Genomic DNA, 16,349 nt, shown 5'->3' with positions numbered 1-16,349 from the left:
AATAGAAAAGGTAGAAGTTGCAAAGTAAGAGGAAAGAAATGAATTTTGAAAGCATTGGTTCAGGACTGCAAATGAAGCAGCCAGGCCACGTTGGGAATACTGTGTTCAGTTTTGCTCCCCATTCTACAAAAAAGATGTAGATGGGCTGGAGAAGGTCCAGAGAAGGGCCACAGAGATGATTCAAGCACTGGGCAGCCATGTGATGAAAGGCAGAGAGAGCTGGGCTTGTTCAGCCTGGAGACAAGAAGGCTCAAGGGGAGACCTTATCACCATATTTCCAGTATTTAAGGGGTGGCTACAAAGAAGATGGAGATTTCCTGTCTACAAGAAGTCTCACGGAAAAGATGAGAAGTAATGGGCACAAGTTATTCTTGGGGAGATTCCAGTTGGACATTAGAGAAAAATTTGTCACAATGAGAACAATCAGCTACTGGAATAATCCCCGCAGGGAAATGATGGACTCCCCAGTACTGGACACTGTTAAGGTTCGGCTAGACAGGGTGTTGAGCTATCTAGTCTAGGTCATGCTTTGCCAAGAAAGATAGAGGCAGATGATCCCTGAGGTCCCTTCCAACCTGAAATTCTGTGATTCTATGAGTATCAAGAACTTGTTAAGAATTGGTAGAATTCTTAGTGCAATGATAATAACCACCCTGAACAGAACAGTAGGATGCAGAATATTATTCCCCAGATGTTCCTCCTTGAGCCAAATATAACAAGAATCCAACTCTCTGTTCTAAGGCTCTGCCATCTGAATGACAACACGATATTGGTAAAACCATCACCATTACAAAGGGGAGGAGAAGGAGGAGTGGCAAAGCATGTATTTTCAACCATAGCAAAAGAGATGACTAGATGTGATTATTTTATGATTGGATTGTGTCACGCTTCCCTGCTTTCTCCCTTCATTTCTGCATTTTACCTTGATGTAAAATTGTGCTATACTCTCATAAAAATTATTATATATGAGATGAAAGTCTGACCTGAGAAACATGTCATGCACACACCCTGGTTAAAATGCTACATTTCTGATGGAGGTACCAGATTCTAAATTAATTTCATTTTCCACTGCATGAACTCATCTTGCACAAAAAAATTAATCTATTTTTTGAGGCCAAGCATGAATTCATTTTTAATGCAATGAGTGGAAAGTGGGATACCAACATAAAACTCAGCTCTTCATTTGAATATTACTGTGTTGGAAATTGATCACAAAGGCACTGTTCCCACTCCAGAAAAAGAAGAATGTTCTGGCCTCAATGAGAATGGAGATGGACGGGTTAAGACATTTTCAGGCCACTGTGAGCAGATATTTCACAGAGAAGTAATAATGACTGGAAAGATGACACCATTGCAATTACTGCAAACAGTCCTGGCATCAGAAACAATACAAATAATAATTTGTGGCAACACCTTAGTCAATTTGTCACCATCTATATTGAAATTAGGATGCTCTAATAAAACAACCTTGATTTTTTAAACTAAGAGATTTATCTAGGCTGATAAGAAATGCAGCTCCCAGAGTTCTTACTCTCTCCAGCCTCTCTTCCCCTCCTTAGTCTTTCCCAGAAACCTGGAGTACTGAGGACACTGAGGGCAAGGCAAGGTAACAGGAGCTCTTTTTTTGCCCTGCATTTATTCCTCAAAAGAGATCGAATACTGGGACAACGATTGCCTTCGTGGCAAAAAAATTTATTTCACAAGGAAAGCAACACATGCTTTCCAGAAGTGTTCCAGAAAACATGCTGTCCCAGATCTGACAAATAACCATAATAATACACAGCCAGGTCAATCCAGGAAATATCTGGGTAGCCAGAAATCAATACTGAAGCATAAAAGTTCTTGTTGCTTCTTCCATTTTGGGAGTATTCAACCCTTTAGGTAGTCAAAGAAACATAATGTCTATTTTTCATTTTATCACCAGCTGCTGAGGCTGTCTTTGGTTTAGCAGTAGCCAGGAGAATCTGCAGCAAATGCTTAACCCCGCAGTACCTCCTGTGAGCAGCAGCCACCCAGGAGGGAGGTAGGAACACATGCCTCTAGCAGCTGTGTACCCAAACCCCCCATTAGCCACTTTCCAGAATGAGTTACTGTGGCATCTTCCTCTGATGGCAAAGATGATGCAACGGTTGAATGGACTAATGAATTCTTAACCTTAGATTTGCTGGTGCTGGCAAAAGGGTGCCTATGCAAGCAGCAAATACCAGCTACCACAATACCGTGTAAGTCTGGCACATAAAAACCTTTGTCCACTGTGGAATCAACAACAGCTCTCATTTAGGATAGTCTAATCTCAGAAACCAATATTCAAGTTAAATAACATCAAGGCTTAGAAAAAGTACGGTTTTATTTTGTGAGTGATACTTTCCACAAAGCTTTACATTTCCAAGTAATTTGATTATATATTTCACTAGTATGATCTAAGGATATAACTATTTTTCCTCACAGCTTTGGAAATCTGTTTCAATTGTAAGTCTGGATAGTTTAATTAGGAAAGCATGTTTAGTTCAAGAAAAAAAAAAGATGGGCTAGACAAAACCCCCTTCTAATACCCTCTAGGGTCTACAGGTCCTTCAACCCAATTTGATATGAAAGAAACCATTATTGTTCTTTTGACTCCCGCTGAGCCATTACAGCAACGGTTTTCTAGAGATTTGAGTAGCATTTCCTACATAGCTGCATTATTCCACCAGCCAGGATTTTAGACATCAGATGTTTCAAGGTTTAACATAGTTTTTGTTCAACATTCTCAGAATGCAACCTCTTTTTAATTCTATAGATTCTTATACAAATTTTGGATTGCCACACAGTGCATATTTGAAATGAACTGAGAGAAAACCTCATCTGCCTCTTCATCTGTCTTTTTAAGTATCAGTTTAATATATTAAAACCTGCAGCAGTGAAGACTTAATCAAGCAAATGAAACTGAACACACCCACTGACAGATATTTCCTGCCATAAAAACGCTCACACATTGGATGGGAGGGAAGGGTCACACCCTAATAAAATCTAAGAGACAAAACATTAGAAAGGGTTAAAAGGTAATAAAAGGATTATTATCAAGTTATATAGGCTAAGCCAAACCTTTAAGTGACATTTCATTGCATTAAAATGTGAGGTCTAATGATCCAGCTGGTCTTTTAACTGCTTTAGAACAAAAATAGTAACTTTTTTTTTATACCCCTGGGTGCAGCTATAGAATATACGCTTGCTGTACAACCTTCCTGAAATAAAGTTGCTTTCAAATAAACTGCAGAAATCAGCTGAGCAATATCAGACCAAAACCCATATGCCACTTTGGCTCAAAAACGGAAAGTAGGCTTCAAGTAATTAATACTTACAATATTTTCTTTGCAACTGCACCAGCATAATACTGAAGTAAGCAGTGAACAGTTTGATATCTAGTGCTCTTAGAGGCTTCTGTTCCTGTGACAACCCAATTAAATTGAGCAGATAAGTGTAATCTTCTTGAAAAAAGAAAACAACAAAGCTGATGAGCTGTACACTCTGGTTTTCTTCAGAAGACACTTCAAGCAAGATTTTATATAGATGTTTCTGACACATGCATAGACTGCTTTAAAATGAGCACAGAACCTCTAGGCTAATCAAAGCAATAAAACTGTTACAGATGAACAAGAAAAAACAGAAAAGCAGTAATCAGGCTGACGACAACTCAACTGAAATGCCAAAATTCCTTCAGAACAAAACTTCTAACACACCTCTAAGACCAAAAATAAACTTGTTAAGTCCTGTTCTTGAAGTCGGTTTAAAATAACATCTTTATATCCTGGATGGGTCCCACACAGCCCAGAAACTGCAAAAAAACACCAAGCAGCTGATGCAGGCCTCCAATTTTCCAATAATACCTACTCTTCCAGAAGGCCTAATGCATGATCCAAATATTTTGAGTATGGTAAGAACATTCCATTGTAGGAAAAGCCACACTTTCGGTTAAGGATGACAAGTAAGTCTTAACATATCCCCTCATGACCCATTTTCTGCACTCCTGAATATGTCATTATTGGTTTCCTCACCTGATAGGGACATGGGATGTGATATTCTCTGCAGCGTTCTTGAATCCACGTCGTCTCCCACACACCTCGATAAGCCTGCTCATAGAAATAGCAGCCGATTACAACCAACAGCGGCACGAGGTACAGAACACTGAACACGCCAATCCGGATCATGAATTTCACTAGTTTGTCCTGGTTCTCTTTTTCTAATGGGATTTCAATGCGAACCCGATTGAGGGAGATAATGCCAGCTAGCAAAAGGGAAACTCCAACAACAACATACAGGCAGAGAGGTGCAAGTACAAAGTATCTTAATGCATCCACATCATAGAGGCCAACAAAACATACGCCGCTAATATTGTCACCTTCAATTTTATTCATTGCTAAGAGGATGATGGTCAGAGTTCCTGGAATGCCCCAGGCGCTGGCATGGAAAAGCAATGCTTTCTTCTCGATTGCTTCACTGCCCCATTTTGGCACAGCTGCCAAGAACCACGTGATGGTCAGGATGACCCACCAAACACTGCCAGCCATGGTAAAGAAATAGAGCACCATGAAAAGCATGGTGCAGGCTTTGTTGTGAGAGCCTTGTGTCACTGTGGAAGCCTTGTACTGGGCAGGGCTAGATGCGTTACATGCTACCCGGTCTTCAAGCAGAAAGCCAATGAAGAAAATTAATGACACCATCATGTAACAGACAGCATAAAATATTATCGGTCTTTCTGGATAGCGAAATCTTGTGACATCGATCAGGAAAGTTAAAAAAGTAAACAAGGTGGCAGAAAGGCAGACGATGGATATCACTCCAATGAAGTAGCGAGCAAAGGAGAGCTCTTCACGCCGAAAGTACATATTTGGGCAAGGAGGAGAACAGTCCCGTACTCTCAGGAAAGAGTAACCCAGATCAGGGTCTATTTTCAACTCCCGAGGACACCAAAAACCATAATCCCTCTGTACTGCCATTGGAGTGTCTTCTGTGGGCTCCCCAGCTAAATTGAGGTCAACAAGACGAGGATATGGCTCATCACAATCTGGGAATCTAAAAAGTAAGAAGATAATGATTTACAATAAATATACACATACTTTGCAACAACTAGTATCCTTGTTTATATACCTGACTTTAGACACACTAACTGAAGCAAAAACAAATACACTCCAAGTAACACAAAGGTAATGCATGAAGTAATGACTATGTGTAAACAAACCCTAGAACACATTGTCCCAGAATGGAGAAATAAATGGACCAATTGGGACTTTAAGCATAAAGGTAAGGATGCAAAATCCATCTCAGGAAGTCTATAAAATTAGGCTTACTCTGAAACTGAGACTGTGTGCCTAAGGAAGCACAATTCCGTAGAACATTTACAAACCTTTCCCTAAGCAACTGTACTAGCTGCTATCAGACAGGAGGTAAGTTTGTTAGACCAAAATTCCAACCTAGAACTGCTACTAGTGTTCATAAATAGAAATGATTAGGAAGATAATTCTGTAATTACGTAAATCTCTGACTGGAGGCTAAGGGCTGCTGGAGGTGCAGTCTGAAGTTTTGAATGAGGGATTCCACACATAGCTGCCCAGTTCTTTCCTCTGTTGGGTGTTATCTAAGCCTTAGCAAGAGCAGCACAAGCTAAGCACACCTGTTACTCTGCCACCATTCATATTCTGGCACAATGGCACTGATGCGGCACCAGCAAAGTTTCAGTAGTTTTAGCTCTCGTTTCTAAATTTCACTGTGTGGGCCTTATTGAGGAGATAGGTGGACCTACAGGGCGCAGGCACCTGTTGAGAGAATGGAGTTAAAGCCATCTTTGATCCAGATTATCAAGGCCAAGAAGCATCCCAACACATTTTTTTTGCTAAAAGAAGTTTTGTTTTTAATTCTCTTCAATCCAACCATAAGAGAAACTATTTCTTCCTGTCTGTGCTCCTGCATTTTATTAGCTGTTAAAGTCACTTATAAAAAAATAAAGCCTAAATATATTGTTTTTTATTTCATGTATATCCTGTTTCAGATAGATTGGACCATCACTGAATACTTTTCTATAAAGTTGTTTGTGTAACGTAAAGCTAAAAACATCTCTTTGTACACAAGCTCAACAAGAGGCTGATGCTCTGAAAACAGAGCCTTGAAATTTTATACACTCACCAAAACCAGCCAGCTCCCTCTTCAGAAAAAGACACTGTTCATCTCTAGCATATGGAATTTTGCTTAACTCTCATGAGAAATTTATTGCAGTATCATCTATTAAACCCTATAAAACATGTGAGTGTAAATGACAAAGAAGAAAACTAGATGGGTATGTTCTTTTATTTAAGAATATGCATGTGCAGTTTACTGTAATTGGCCACCAAAATTTTCAACTTATCTCTGGGGCATATGATAGAAATATGAGCTCAGTTTCCACTGCTGGAAACTGGCTGTTACACACATGGAAGGGAAAATAAGAGCGCATGTAATGGAACATATTTAAAACTGTCTATTTCAGGTCATAAAACATCCTGGATCATACTAAAATATTAGCCTGGGATTCTGAAAAAAAACCCAACAACCCAGATCTGCTCACCTGGTGCACTCCATATCCTCAGGCCAAGAGACCCCAAACATCTCCATGAGTTTGGAGCACTCACTGTATGCTCTTTGACAAAGTCTGCGACATGGGAGAGTGACACGGCCATACTCCATGCACACAGGAGCATAGAGGGCACACAGAAATGGTCGAAAATCTCTGGAGCATTCCAAGTTCACCATCGGATGAAATGGCTAGAAAAGAAAAAGGAGAATTTAACAGTAACCAACAGCAGTTTTGTAGAACACTTCAGCATGAAGCTATGACTTGTATCATGAAGTGTTGGGGCTTTCACAATCATAACAATGACCATCTTTTTCTGAACCCTGTCTGCTGGAAGAAGTGATCATCATAACACAGCACTTACACATTTTAGGAAGACAGGCAAACAAGAGGCTTGGGGACAATGAGAAAGATTCATAAGGGACATTTAGAGACTTGATTTGCATTAAAATCAATGGGAATTAGACAGCTGAACACCTCTGAGGATTTAGGCTTAGCTTCACACTCTCCAATAACAGTCATATAAACTTGATTCCATTTAGTGTTTGTGTAACTGACACACATCATGAATTGCTAGCTGCTGATTGAGTAGGCCACTATGAAAAAATGACAATTGGTTGATGAGATTAAAATCTGAGGAATGTTAGATAATGCAAGATTGCTTGAAATACAGCCTATAGCCTACTGTGATCTTTCAAATACTATTTTCAGATCACAACATAATAACTGTAAATAATCTCTCTTGAATTTCTTCAGCAGGGCAGTGTTTATATCTGTCTACAAAATGCAAACACATGATATTTCCCATTATGTTCTTCCCATAGCATCTCATCAAGCTGAAGAGAACCCATCTGTGAAAATCTCAGTTCTACCATCAGAATACATCTGCAGAAGGAAAACAGTTCCAACATAAATACTATCATTGTTATATAAATTCTTATAGAGAGACAAAACTTTCTGGCTTCCAGAACAGGGCTGTAATCACAGTGAAGTCACATTAAGGGATGCAATTTCTTCACTAGCCATCAGAAAGCACTGTGAAATCAAAGCCTGACAAAAATTAGGCAGAACAAAATAACTGGTCTCTTATGCTACTGGGTTGGTTTACAGGAGGTGTAAGTACCAGTGATGGTAACTCCTTGGAAGCCCTGAGAGAAAATCACTGACAATTGCTCAACATACAGCTGCTCTTTAGTGTTTCTGAAGATGAAAAAGAAGGGAAAAAAGTAGGACATGGATTTACGTCTTAATAAAAACTGGTGCACGCTGATAATCCATGTGATCTTCTTATTATCCTGTGTGGGTTCATTCTGCACATGCTTCTTATGGCTTGCCTTTAAAACTCTTCAGGAGTCAATCAATATCTAACTCCAAGTTTGTGTGGCACCTACCACTATATATCTCTCCATATCTTTGGATATTACTATGAAGTCAATTCTATTAAGAGTGAAACTATGGGATATTTAAATATATGGGGACCTACAGAATAAAACAGAACAGAGTATGAATGCTCAGTTACTCTGTTACCCCCATACTTGAGAAACAGCAGTGACATTTGAGAAAGCCTTCTGTTTTCTTTACCTTATATTTCAAGTCATAGCTTGAATGGAAAAGGTGTCAGTTGTTTGATCAATGGCAATGTTAACATAAGATCTGTTCTGGAGAGATTTTTGTTAGAAGTCCATTTTCTTGATACCAGAGTTTCCTCTTCTCCGCAGCCGGGCAGGATTACAGAGCAAGACAGCTAAACTCCAGAATTTGTGGTGAAATAGCAGAAGCAAAATGAATCTGCTATATATATACATAAAACCTAAATCTCATTATAACTGAAGCTGAAGGATAGGCTGCAGAAAGATTACATTTCAAAAAGCAATTTTCTGAGATGCATTTTAAACCAGTTCAATTTTATTTTTTTTTCCAAACTATAGAACAGGACAGATCCAACACCAACAAAAAATAGGTCATCTTCTGTAGCAATATAAATAACAACTACTAAAACTGATGAGGAAAAGCTTCACATTTCAGTTCTTCCTTATCACAGAATCACAAGTTGGAAGGGACCTTAAAGCTCATCTAGTCCCAGCCCCCTGCCATGGGCAGGGACACCTTCCACCAGATCAGGTTGTCCAAGCCCCATCCAACCTGGCCTCGAACACTGCCAGGGATGGGGCAGCCACAGCTTCTCTGGGCACCCTGTGCCAGGGCCTCAGCACCCTCACAGGGAACAGTTTCTAAGATCTCATCTCAATCTCCCCTCTGTCAGGTTAAAGCCATTCCCCCTTGTTCTGTTCCTGCAGGCCTCTGTCAAGAGCCCCTCTTCAGCTTTCTTTTCGGCCCCTTTAGGCACTGGAAGCTGCTCTAAGGTCTCCCTGAAGCCTTCTCTTCCCCAGGCTGAACAAGCCCAGCTCTCTCAGCCTGTCTCCATAGCAGAGGTGCTCCAGCCCGCGGAGCATCTTCACCTCATTTCTCATCCAATTCTTCCTATGTAGTTCCTCAGTTCTGCAAAAAGTTAATTTTCTGAATACAATACACAAGCATACTGGGATTTTACTGAATTCTTTAAAAACTTCATTATTATTTACCAACCTGATTAAATTCTCTTCAGTGCTGTGCATTTTTGAAAATGTTGGCACATGACAAGAGAGCCGTGAAATTTGGCAATAGTTTGTATGCAGCCTTCAGAGCTACAGACAAGAAAAAATGAAGCAACAAACGGAAAGCTTTTACATTTACAAGCTTGTTGTTACTCAGGGAACACCTATTTGTCTGCAAGTTTATTTCAGATACATACATGTCTTTGTTTTTAAATAGTTACTGCCTCTAAGAACAATCCAAGAAATTGATTTTAGGTCATTGTGACACTGACATGATTGGAAAAACTTAAAATAATAGTCTTCTTTTATTTGCCAGAAAGGGAAGAGGAAAACTCCACTCTTATCTCAGGAAGTGTTTAACTTTCCTTCTTTTCAAAGAACCATTAGAAGAAGAAAATTAAGTTATATTCTTATGAAAAAGAGCTACCAGCTTAATGCTTTTGCCTCTGAAAGTCTTGCCTCCTGCCACTGCAGTTTTGCATGTACCCATACCGAAATTTCAATGTGTCCTGACAAATCCTCTAATACTTTTTTTGTGATACACTTTCCATCAGGAAAAGATGTTTCCAAAATTTCTCTTTTCCTGCTACTACACCTTCATTAAAAGACACATTTGCTTTTGGTTGATTAGCAGAAGGTTGTACCATTTAGAAAGATCCCAGATTATCTCAAGATGGGCAAATAAGAAAACTGCAAAGAGAGCTCCAGATCATGGCTGAAAAGCAGCAAAGCAAGTTCAAGGGAACAGAGAGGCACCAGTATTTCCTTGTATCCTGTTGATCCTGCTATGGGCAGGTGGCAGTTGTAATGGCTTTCAGCCAACTCCAAAGGACACTGGGCAACATGTCCAAGGGAATATTGGAACAGAGACAGGACATACCCAAAAATGGGGATGCAGATGGTGCTCTTTGGCAACAGCTTCAGGGTCTGAAAAAGCACTCTCAGTAAGAACAGTGAATTCCTGGGCTGCCCCCTTCAGCAGCCTGAGGGCTGAGTTACAGGGTGCTCAAACACTCAGGAAGCACTGGCTTCTACTAGCTAAGATGCCAACTGTTTTCCAAGACATCCACATCGGCCTGGATGATCAGGCACAAGATCTGTCCTCTCTTGGGCCTGACAGATGTGACACCGAGTCTATGCAGAGCCCCACTTCCTTCTGTCGTAGCAGCTGGAGCCTGGATTGAAGATGCTGAAATACCCAAAGTAACACTAGTGTAACTGAATCTTCACTGACAAAGTCCCCCCGAGGGCACATTAGCTGCACTTAGGTTTCTTGAGAGCTGCAGAAAACAATCTGGTTTTGAGCATGGGCTCAGGATACTCCTCAAAACACAGTACAGACGTATTCAGCCCCACCAACAGGGAAGAAATACGCTTAAGCAAGGGTAATTTAATAAGACTATTCTCCTAATGCTGGCTGTTGTTTCTTGGCAACTCCAGGCCTCTTTCCCACAGTTTTGTCTCTCAAAATAGCAACTGCAGGCAGACAAAAATTCTTATGAATTATATCAAATCAGTGTATTTTAGAATCCTGAAGAGGCTAAGCTAGACAACAGAAGAATTAAAACCCCTTACTGCCACTCCTTGTAATGCAGAAAAAGAGATTTCCTTGCTTTCAACCAGTAACAGCAGCATTTGTGCCTGTAAGCAGCTCAGACTCTAAGCACTCTAGCTCTAAAGTTATCTTACCCCACTGCAGCTCTAAGATGAAAAGTCACTTCCACCTACTGATGATGTTGCTTGCTATAAATAATAAAGCCAGGGAGATTAAAAGACTTTTTTATGATCTTGCCCAAGGATGCAATACAAGTTATGACATTTAGCCCTACACCACTGGTGCCTAACAAAAGGCTCTCTGTTAAAATGGAACATACTTTTGGAGAATGCCTATTGAACAACGCAACGTATGGAGGAGAAAGGAAAAGGACAAGGACAAGAGAAGACATGACAGCCAAACTGATTCCAGTAATTCCAGCCAAGCCTTGGTTAATCTGAGAAAGGGAAGAGATGTTTAAAAAGAATCACAGAACGGTTTGGGTTGGAAGAAACCTTACAGCTCATTCAGTTCCAACCCCATGCCACAGGCAAGGACACCTTCCATTAGACCAGGTTGCTCAGAGCCCTATCTAACCTAGTCTTGAACACTTCCAAGGATGGGGCATAAGAGATAAACTCTTCTCCACTCCTTAAGGTACTTGAGAATTCAAAATATGCCAGATAACAACTGTATAATTTATCTACACTTGTATGCTCATGGGTCCTTCCACCTGTAAGAACAATCTTTATGACAATGTAAATTCCTCCACAGCCAGTGATAACAGCACTGTTACCAATCTCTTTGTTCCCTCTTCCCCAGGATTTTCTTTGCTGGTAGTAAAGTTGCTTTCAGAAATTTCCTGATTCCCAGCAGTGTGGCTCTAGCTCCTTCCCTCCCTAAAATTCCTATCTGCCGAAAATACCTTAATGGCTATGGTCTAATGGAGAGTAGAAATTCCCTTCTTGCCTTTGGTTTTCTTTTGGGTTATTTTTTTTTTCAGGAAGGGGATGAAAGACAAGAGAGCTGGAATGATATTTGTAGATTTTTCTTCCCAAATAATTTTTTAGACAAATTTTCTCTTTGAGTCACAAAGCCAATAAATACACTGTGGAACCGCATTACAGCCTCAGACTTCTCACATTACTGAGAGATGAGAAACCAAATTCTACCTTTTATTTTACACAGCCATAACCATTCAGCTGACTGTTATTTGGGAAGTGACATTATTGCAGGATTTAAACGGAATTATTTTGATCTTTCACTATTCTCTTTGTTGATATAGTCCTTTCTTTTAACAGAGAACTCAGGAGGAAGCATTCTCATCAACTCATAGGCGGAAGGAGTGAAGTTTTCTTCCCTCGGGCTCATGGGAAAAGAGTGATGCTATGACTATCAGTTACTGTTGTAATACTCTGGTGGAAGCAAATGCCTCTGGGCGCATCCTGTCGCAGGCCAGCCACAAGATCTGCTCTTCCTGCCCTGTACTGCTCAAATGTTTGAATTTAGCTTGCTATTCATTAGGGAAAAAACCTTGAATTGTATCTCAAAGTGCATGGGCAATAATGCTTTTCAGGCTTCTTCCAAGGAGAACTGTAGAAGCTGTTGCTAGATTTAATTCTTCAGACAATTGCTAGTGAAACTGAACATGCAGCTGCCTCCTGCTTTTGATGAAACATCTACTCTGACTGGATGGCTCTCACAGCTCTGACATTTCATGTGAATGCTCTCTAGAGACCATTACAAGCAGAATTGGTTTCCTTGAGACAGTGCAAATTCATTCTCTGAGGGCTCTGACCTGCATGCTCCTCTGAATCTTGCTGTTTGCTGGAGCCCATAGCCAACAGACATGCTGGTACACAAACTCAACCTGAAAATATTTGTTGTAAGTTCACATCCTGAGCTGAACAACTGCTGTAGTACTTACACTGCTGAGGTTAACTTCAGCTGAGGACATACTTGAGAGTCCTGCCTTAACCTAGCTCGTGTTTCCTAAAGAAGATGAGAGAGTGCTCACACAGGGACAGCAGTGTAATCTGCAAAGAGCAGTGTTCTGGGGCACTAACTTCTTCAAAAAGCTCCAGAGCTGGATCTAACAGAAAGCTACTTCTTTTCCCACTCACTCTGGCCATGAGTTAGACAGTGGCACATAAGAAATGGATGCAGAAAGGGCCAGAAACATGCAGTCAGGTGTGTAAGAAGCCCGTTTCTTCTGGAATCAATCCATGGTTGCTCAACTTAATGTGACTGTGGAACTGCAGTTTTATTGCACAGACACTTGATTCTGTTTTCAAAAGGCAATAGGCTAATTTGCCCAAGCCTGCTTTTAATGCACAGTGCCAAGACAAATTTAGCGTGGAATACTTAGCATAATGTACATTCAAAGCTTACCTCATCATTAACTTCCTTGTCTGGAGAAAGTGAGGTATACTTTTTTTGGTAATCATTTCTAGCTTTGCATAGTGAGGCATGTGCAAAAAGCCAAATGGGGTCACAATTCTGGCTGCCTGTTAAGCTTTTCTCACCAGTATGGAAAAAAGCTATTCTCACGTTATCTGTATGGACCCATATGAACCACATAACCCATTGGCTTCTGACATCCCATGTCTCAGCATTTGATGTTAGCTGAAAAAAACATGGTTGCAATGAGGATTAAATTGAGACTATACTACTTTATGAACTGGGAAGCAAAAAAATTCATATTGTTTTACCTTGGTACAGAAAGTCTATGTCTGCATTTAGATAGTTATTAAGTCATTCCAACAAAAAGTCAAGTAATTAGTATGCTTTTAAACAGTATTTTCTCATGCTATAGACAATCACCCTGTTATTCCCTCTAAAACCTAAAACCAATTATTTTCCCTGTCTTACTTGTGAAAGGGCAGCAATCATGCAAACTACCCTAAGCTTTCTGGTCTGTAAACAGATAGCCAAGGTTAACTACTCAACTGCAGGAAAAAAAATGTAAGATAAAGATGAAAGTAGTTAAAAGACAGCAAAAGACATTAATCTCTGTCTATATGACTAAAAAGCAAAGCCATCTGCTCCTGTTCTTTGAAGAGGTCTCCTGCTTCATTTTAAATTCTGAAGTTCTTTTGGAAGACACTGAAAAGATGGCATCCATCTGTCAATTTGAACTTTGCCTAAATGTGATCTTTCTGTTTCAGGAACCGATGAATGCAAATGGGTGGTCCTGGTAACAATTTTTATTTGCAAGAAATGTTAGTTTTTATAAGACAGCTGAGACTGCTTGGACTTCCTCCTTCCTCTCCATATGCCTGCTGTGATGGGCTTGGGAGAATTCCAAAATATCACAGAGAAATATATAGTCCTCCAAACTGTATTTTAGATACTATGAAGTCAAGATGCTATGAAACACACTTGCCTGGGCAAGCCGAATACTATGGGGCAGGAGATCCAAGTCTTGATAAAATAATATATTTCATTCAAACAACACATTTTTATCTCCTGCAGTTACAGAGAAAACCTTCCAAACACAAACTGAGCATGATCACTGCTTTGATGCCTGCCAAAAAAAAATGCTCCAGTTGTCACTGCGGGAAGGAGAAAGATACCCATTACAAGAAGTGGAGCATCAGTGATAACAACCTTTTCTTTCCCTCACCTCTGCCACTGCAGACTGATCTGCATGTCAGGGACTCAGGGACTATTTCTGCAAGCTCAAGGGAGGTCTGTCTCCTTGAAAAACAACACAAGTGAAGAGTATAAACAATTCACTGTTGGAGCAGTGCTCAAAAATCTATCTTGCTGAGCAAGGGAGGAAAAGCAATTGGTATGAAGATTTGTCGGAAGACTTGACTCTAACTTGAAAGCACACAATGGAGCCAGTAGCCAGATCAAGCTCTTCATTGCTTATAAAAAAAGGAATTTCTGAAAATCAGAAACATAAGAAAAATACAAATAAGATCACAGCCAAGATTCAATCAAATTTGCTTCACCTTTTCTTATTTTACTGCAATTAACATACAGAATGACAGTGTCTGCCACATAATAACCAACATTAATACCTTGCAGAATAAAATTACACAATTTGGGTTTCTAAAATACAATGAAAGCAACACTGGACATTCCTGCTGAAGAGAATTTACTTTTATTTTTCAAAGTCTTGATGACTTCTGCTATTTCATTTGTGACTTCACTGACTGTGGTTTTTTACACAGCTGACTTAGCAGAATATCTAAGAGAGCTTAATATTGCACACCAGTGCAGACTGTGTGAAGCTCCATGTTTTCCACTGGGATGAAGATGGAAGAAGGTTTCTGTTTTCTGGATTCTGCCATTCAAGCCAAAGTGCTTCTTGACAGACTAACCAAGAGAATCTACAGTACGCTGACTCGCTTAAAAGTAAATGTGAGCTGTGGCATTATCACCCTCCTCCTCTGTGGCTTTGAAGCTGAGGACAAATCACAGTTGTTACTTCATGCACTTCAGGGGGCAGTTTCACAATGGGCATAAGTTTATCGACCCTTGCCCTCTCCCTGCCACGAGCCTCCCTTGCACTCACTTGGGTTTAAGATCGATTTAAACTGTCTGTGAAACTAACCGCAAAGCCACATGTGCTGTATTTGGACTAATAGTAGTGTAAAAAATCAGGGTAAGGTCCTGAATACTGAGAATTTAAAGTGTGAGCATCTAAATAATCTTTCCTGTATAATACACGATGGCTGATCAAATCACTTTTTTCTAAACCTTTTTTTTTTTCTGGTTTATTTCCTTAATGACTTTATAATAGGTTTGGGCAAAATCTGGTGCCAGGGCAAGAGGTGCAAAAAGGACATTTTACTGGAGGACAAAGAACGGGGCACAGCTAAGCTGACCTTACAGTTAGTTACCATTGAACCCTCAGGATATCCAGTGTGTTCATAACCATTTAAAACAGAGTTCAGCTGCCCTGGACCCAGCCAGACCCAAAAAAACATTATAAGGATATGTTTAAGGTAAACTCTTGAGTTTATAGCCTTAGCTCCATAACACAGAAGACAAAGACCTCTTGCTATGGCAGAGAAGAGGTGCTGATGCTGTTAAAACCCAGGAACATAACCTTTTGCAGACAGAAAGCTGCAAAAGAAAAAGCTTGCTAAATGCATTCAGGAAACTCTATTTGCTACTCTGTTGGCAGCCAGTCTGCTGTCAAAATTCTCTCACAGAATTCTCGTACTAGCCAAACACTTGGTTTCAAGTATGAGAATACAATGGCAGAGTCAGATGTTGTAATAAGCTTTCTGCTTGAGCTATGAATATGTGTTCTCAAAGAAGGAATTACCATTCAAGAACTCTCATGTCTTACCTGCTACATTAGGAAGAAAATCTCCTTGGGCACAGGCTAAATGACTTAATTTTGCTCCTATGAAAGCCCATAATGAATCTAACCTAAATACTTCAGAGAATGATCTTGCAATATCCACTAAGGCTACTGTGTTGTAATGTACTATTATACACACACAAAAAAAAGGCAAAACTGGTGGTGCCAAAAAGCTTTATAGACATGTTTGAAACTTTTCTGGAATCTGCCCAATATTTATTGTCCAAATTGAAAATCAAAGGAATACTCAGCTAATACAATAATGCATCTCTAACAATGGAAAAACTGGAGGTTTTGGTAGATACAGCTTGGAAA

General features: G+C 40.0%; 1 protein-coding gene across 1 annotated transcript in view; it reads right to left on the bottom strand.

The window, feature by feature from the left end:
• FZD3 (frizzled class receptor 3) overlaps positions 1 to 16,349 on the bottom strand; it is a 61,646-nt gene that overhangs the window by 22,092 nt on the left and 23,205 nt on the right. Inside the window, exons 3-4 of the mRNA XM_031046602.2 lie at positions 6,578 to 6,774; positions 4,035 to 5,052 (exon numbers count right to left, since the gene is read on the bottom strand). Coding sequence (XP_030902462.1) covers positions 4,035 to 5,052; positions 6,578 to 6,774 — 1,215 coding nt within the window. The remainder of the gene's footprint in view (positions 1 to 4,034; positions 5,053 to 6,577; positions 6,775 to 16,349) is intronic.

The sequence above is a fragment of the Melopsittacus undulatus genome, chromosome 3 (assembly GCF_012275295.1).
Source record: "Melopsittacus undulatus isolate bMelUnd1 chromosome 3, bMelUnd1.mat.Z, whole genome shotgun sequence".
In the NCBI taxonomy this organism is placed as follows: Eukaryota; Metazoa; Chordata; class Aves; order Psittaciformes; family Psittaculidae; genus Melopsittacus; species Melopsittacus undulatus.
The sequence above is the reverse complement of the archived record's forward strand: the minus strand, read 5'-3'. Positions and strand labels throughout refer to the sequence as shown.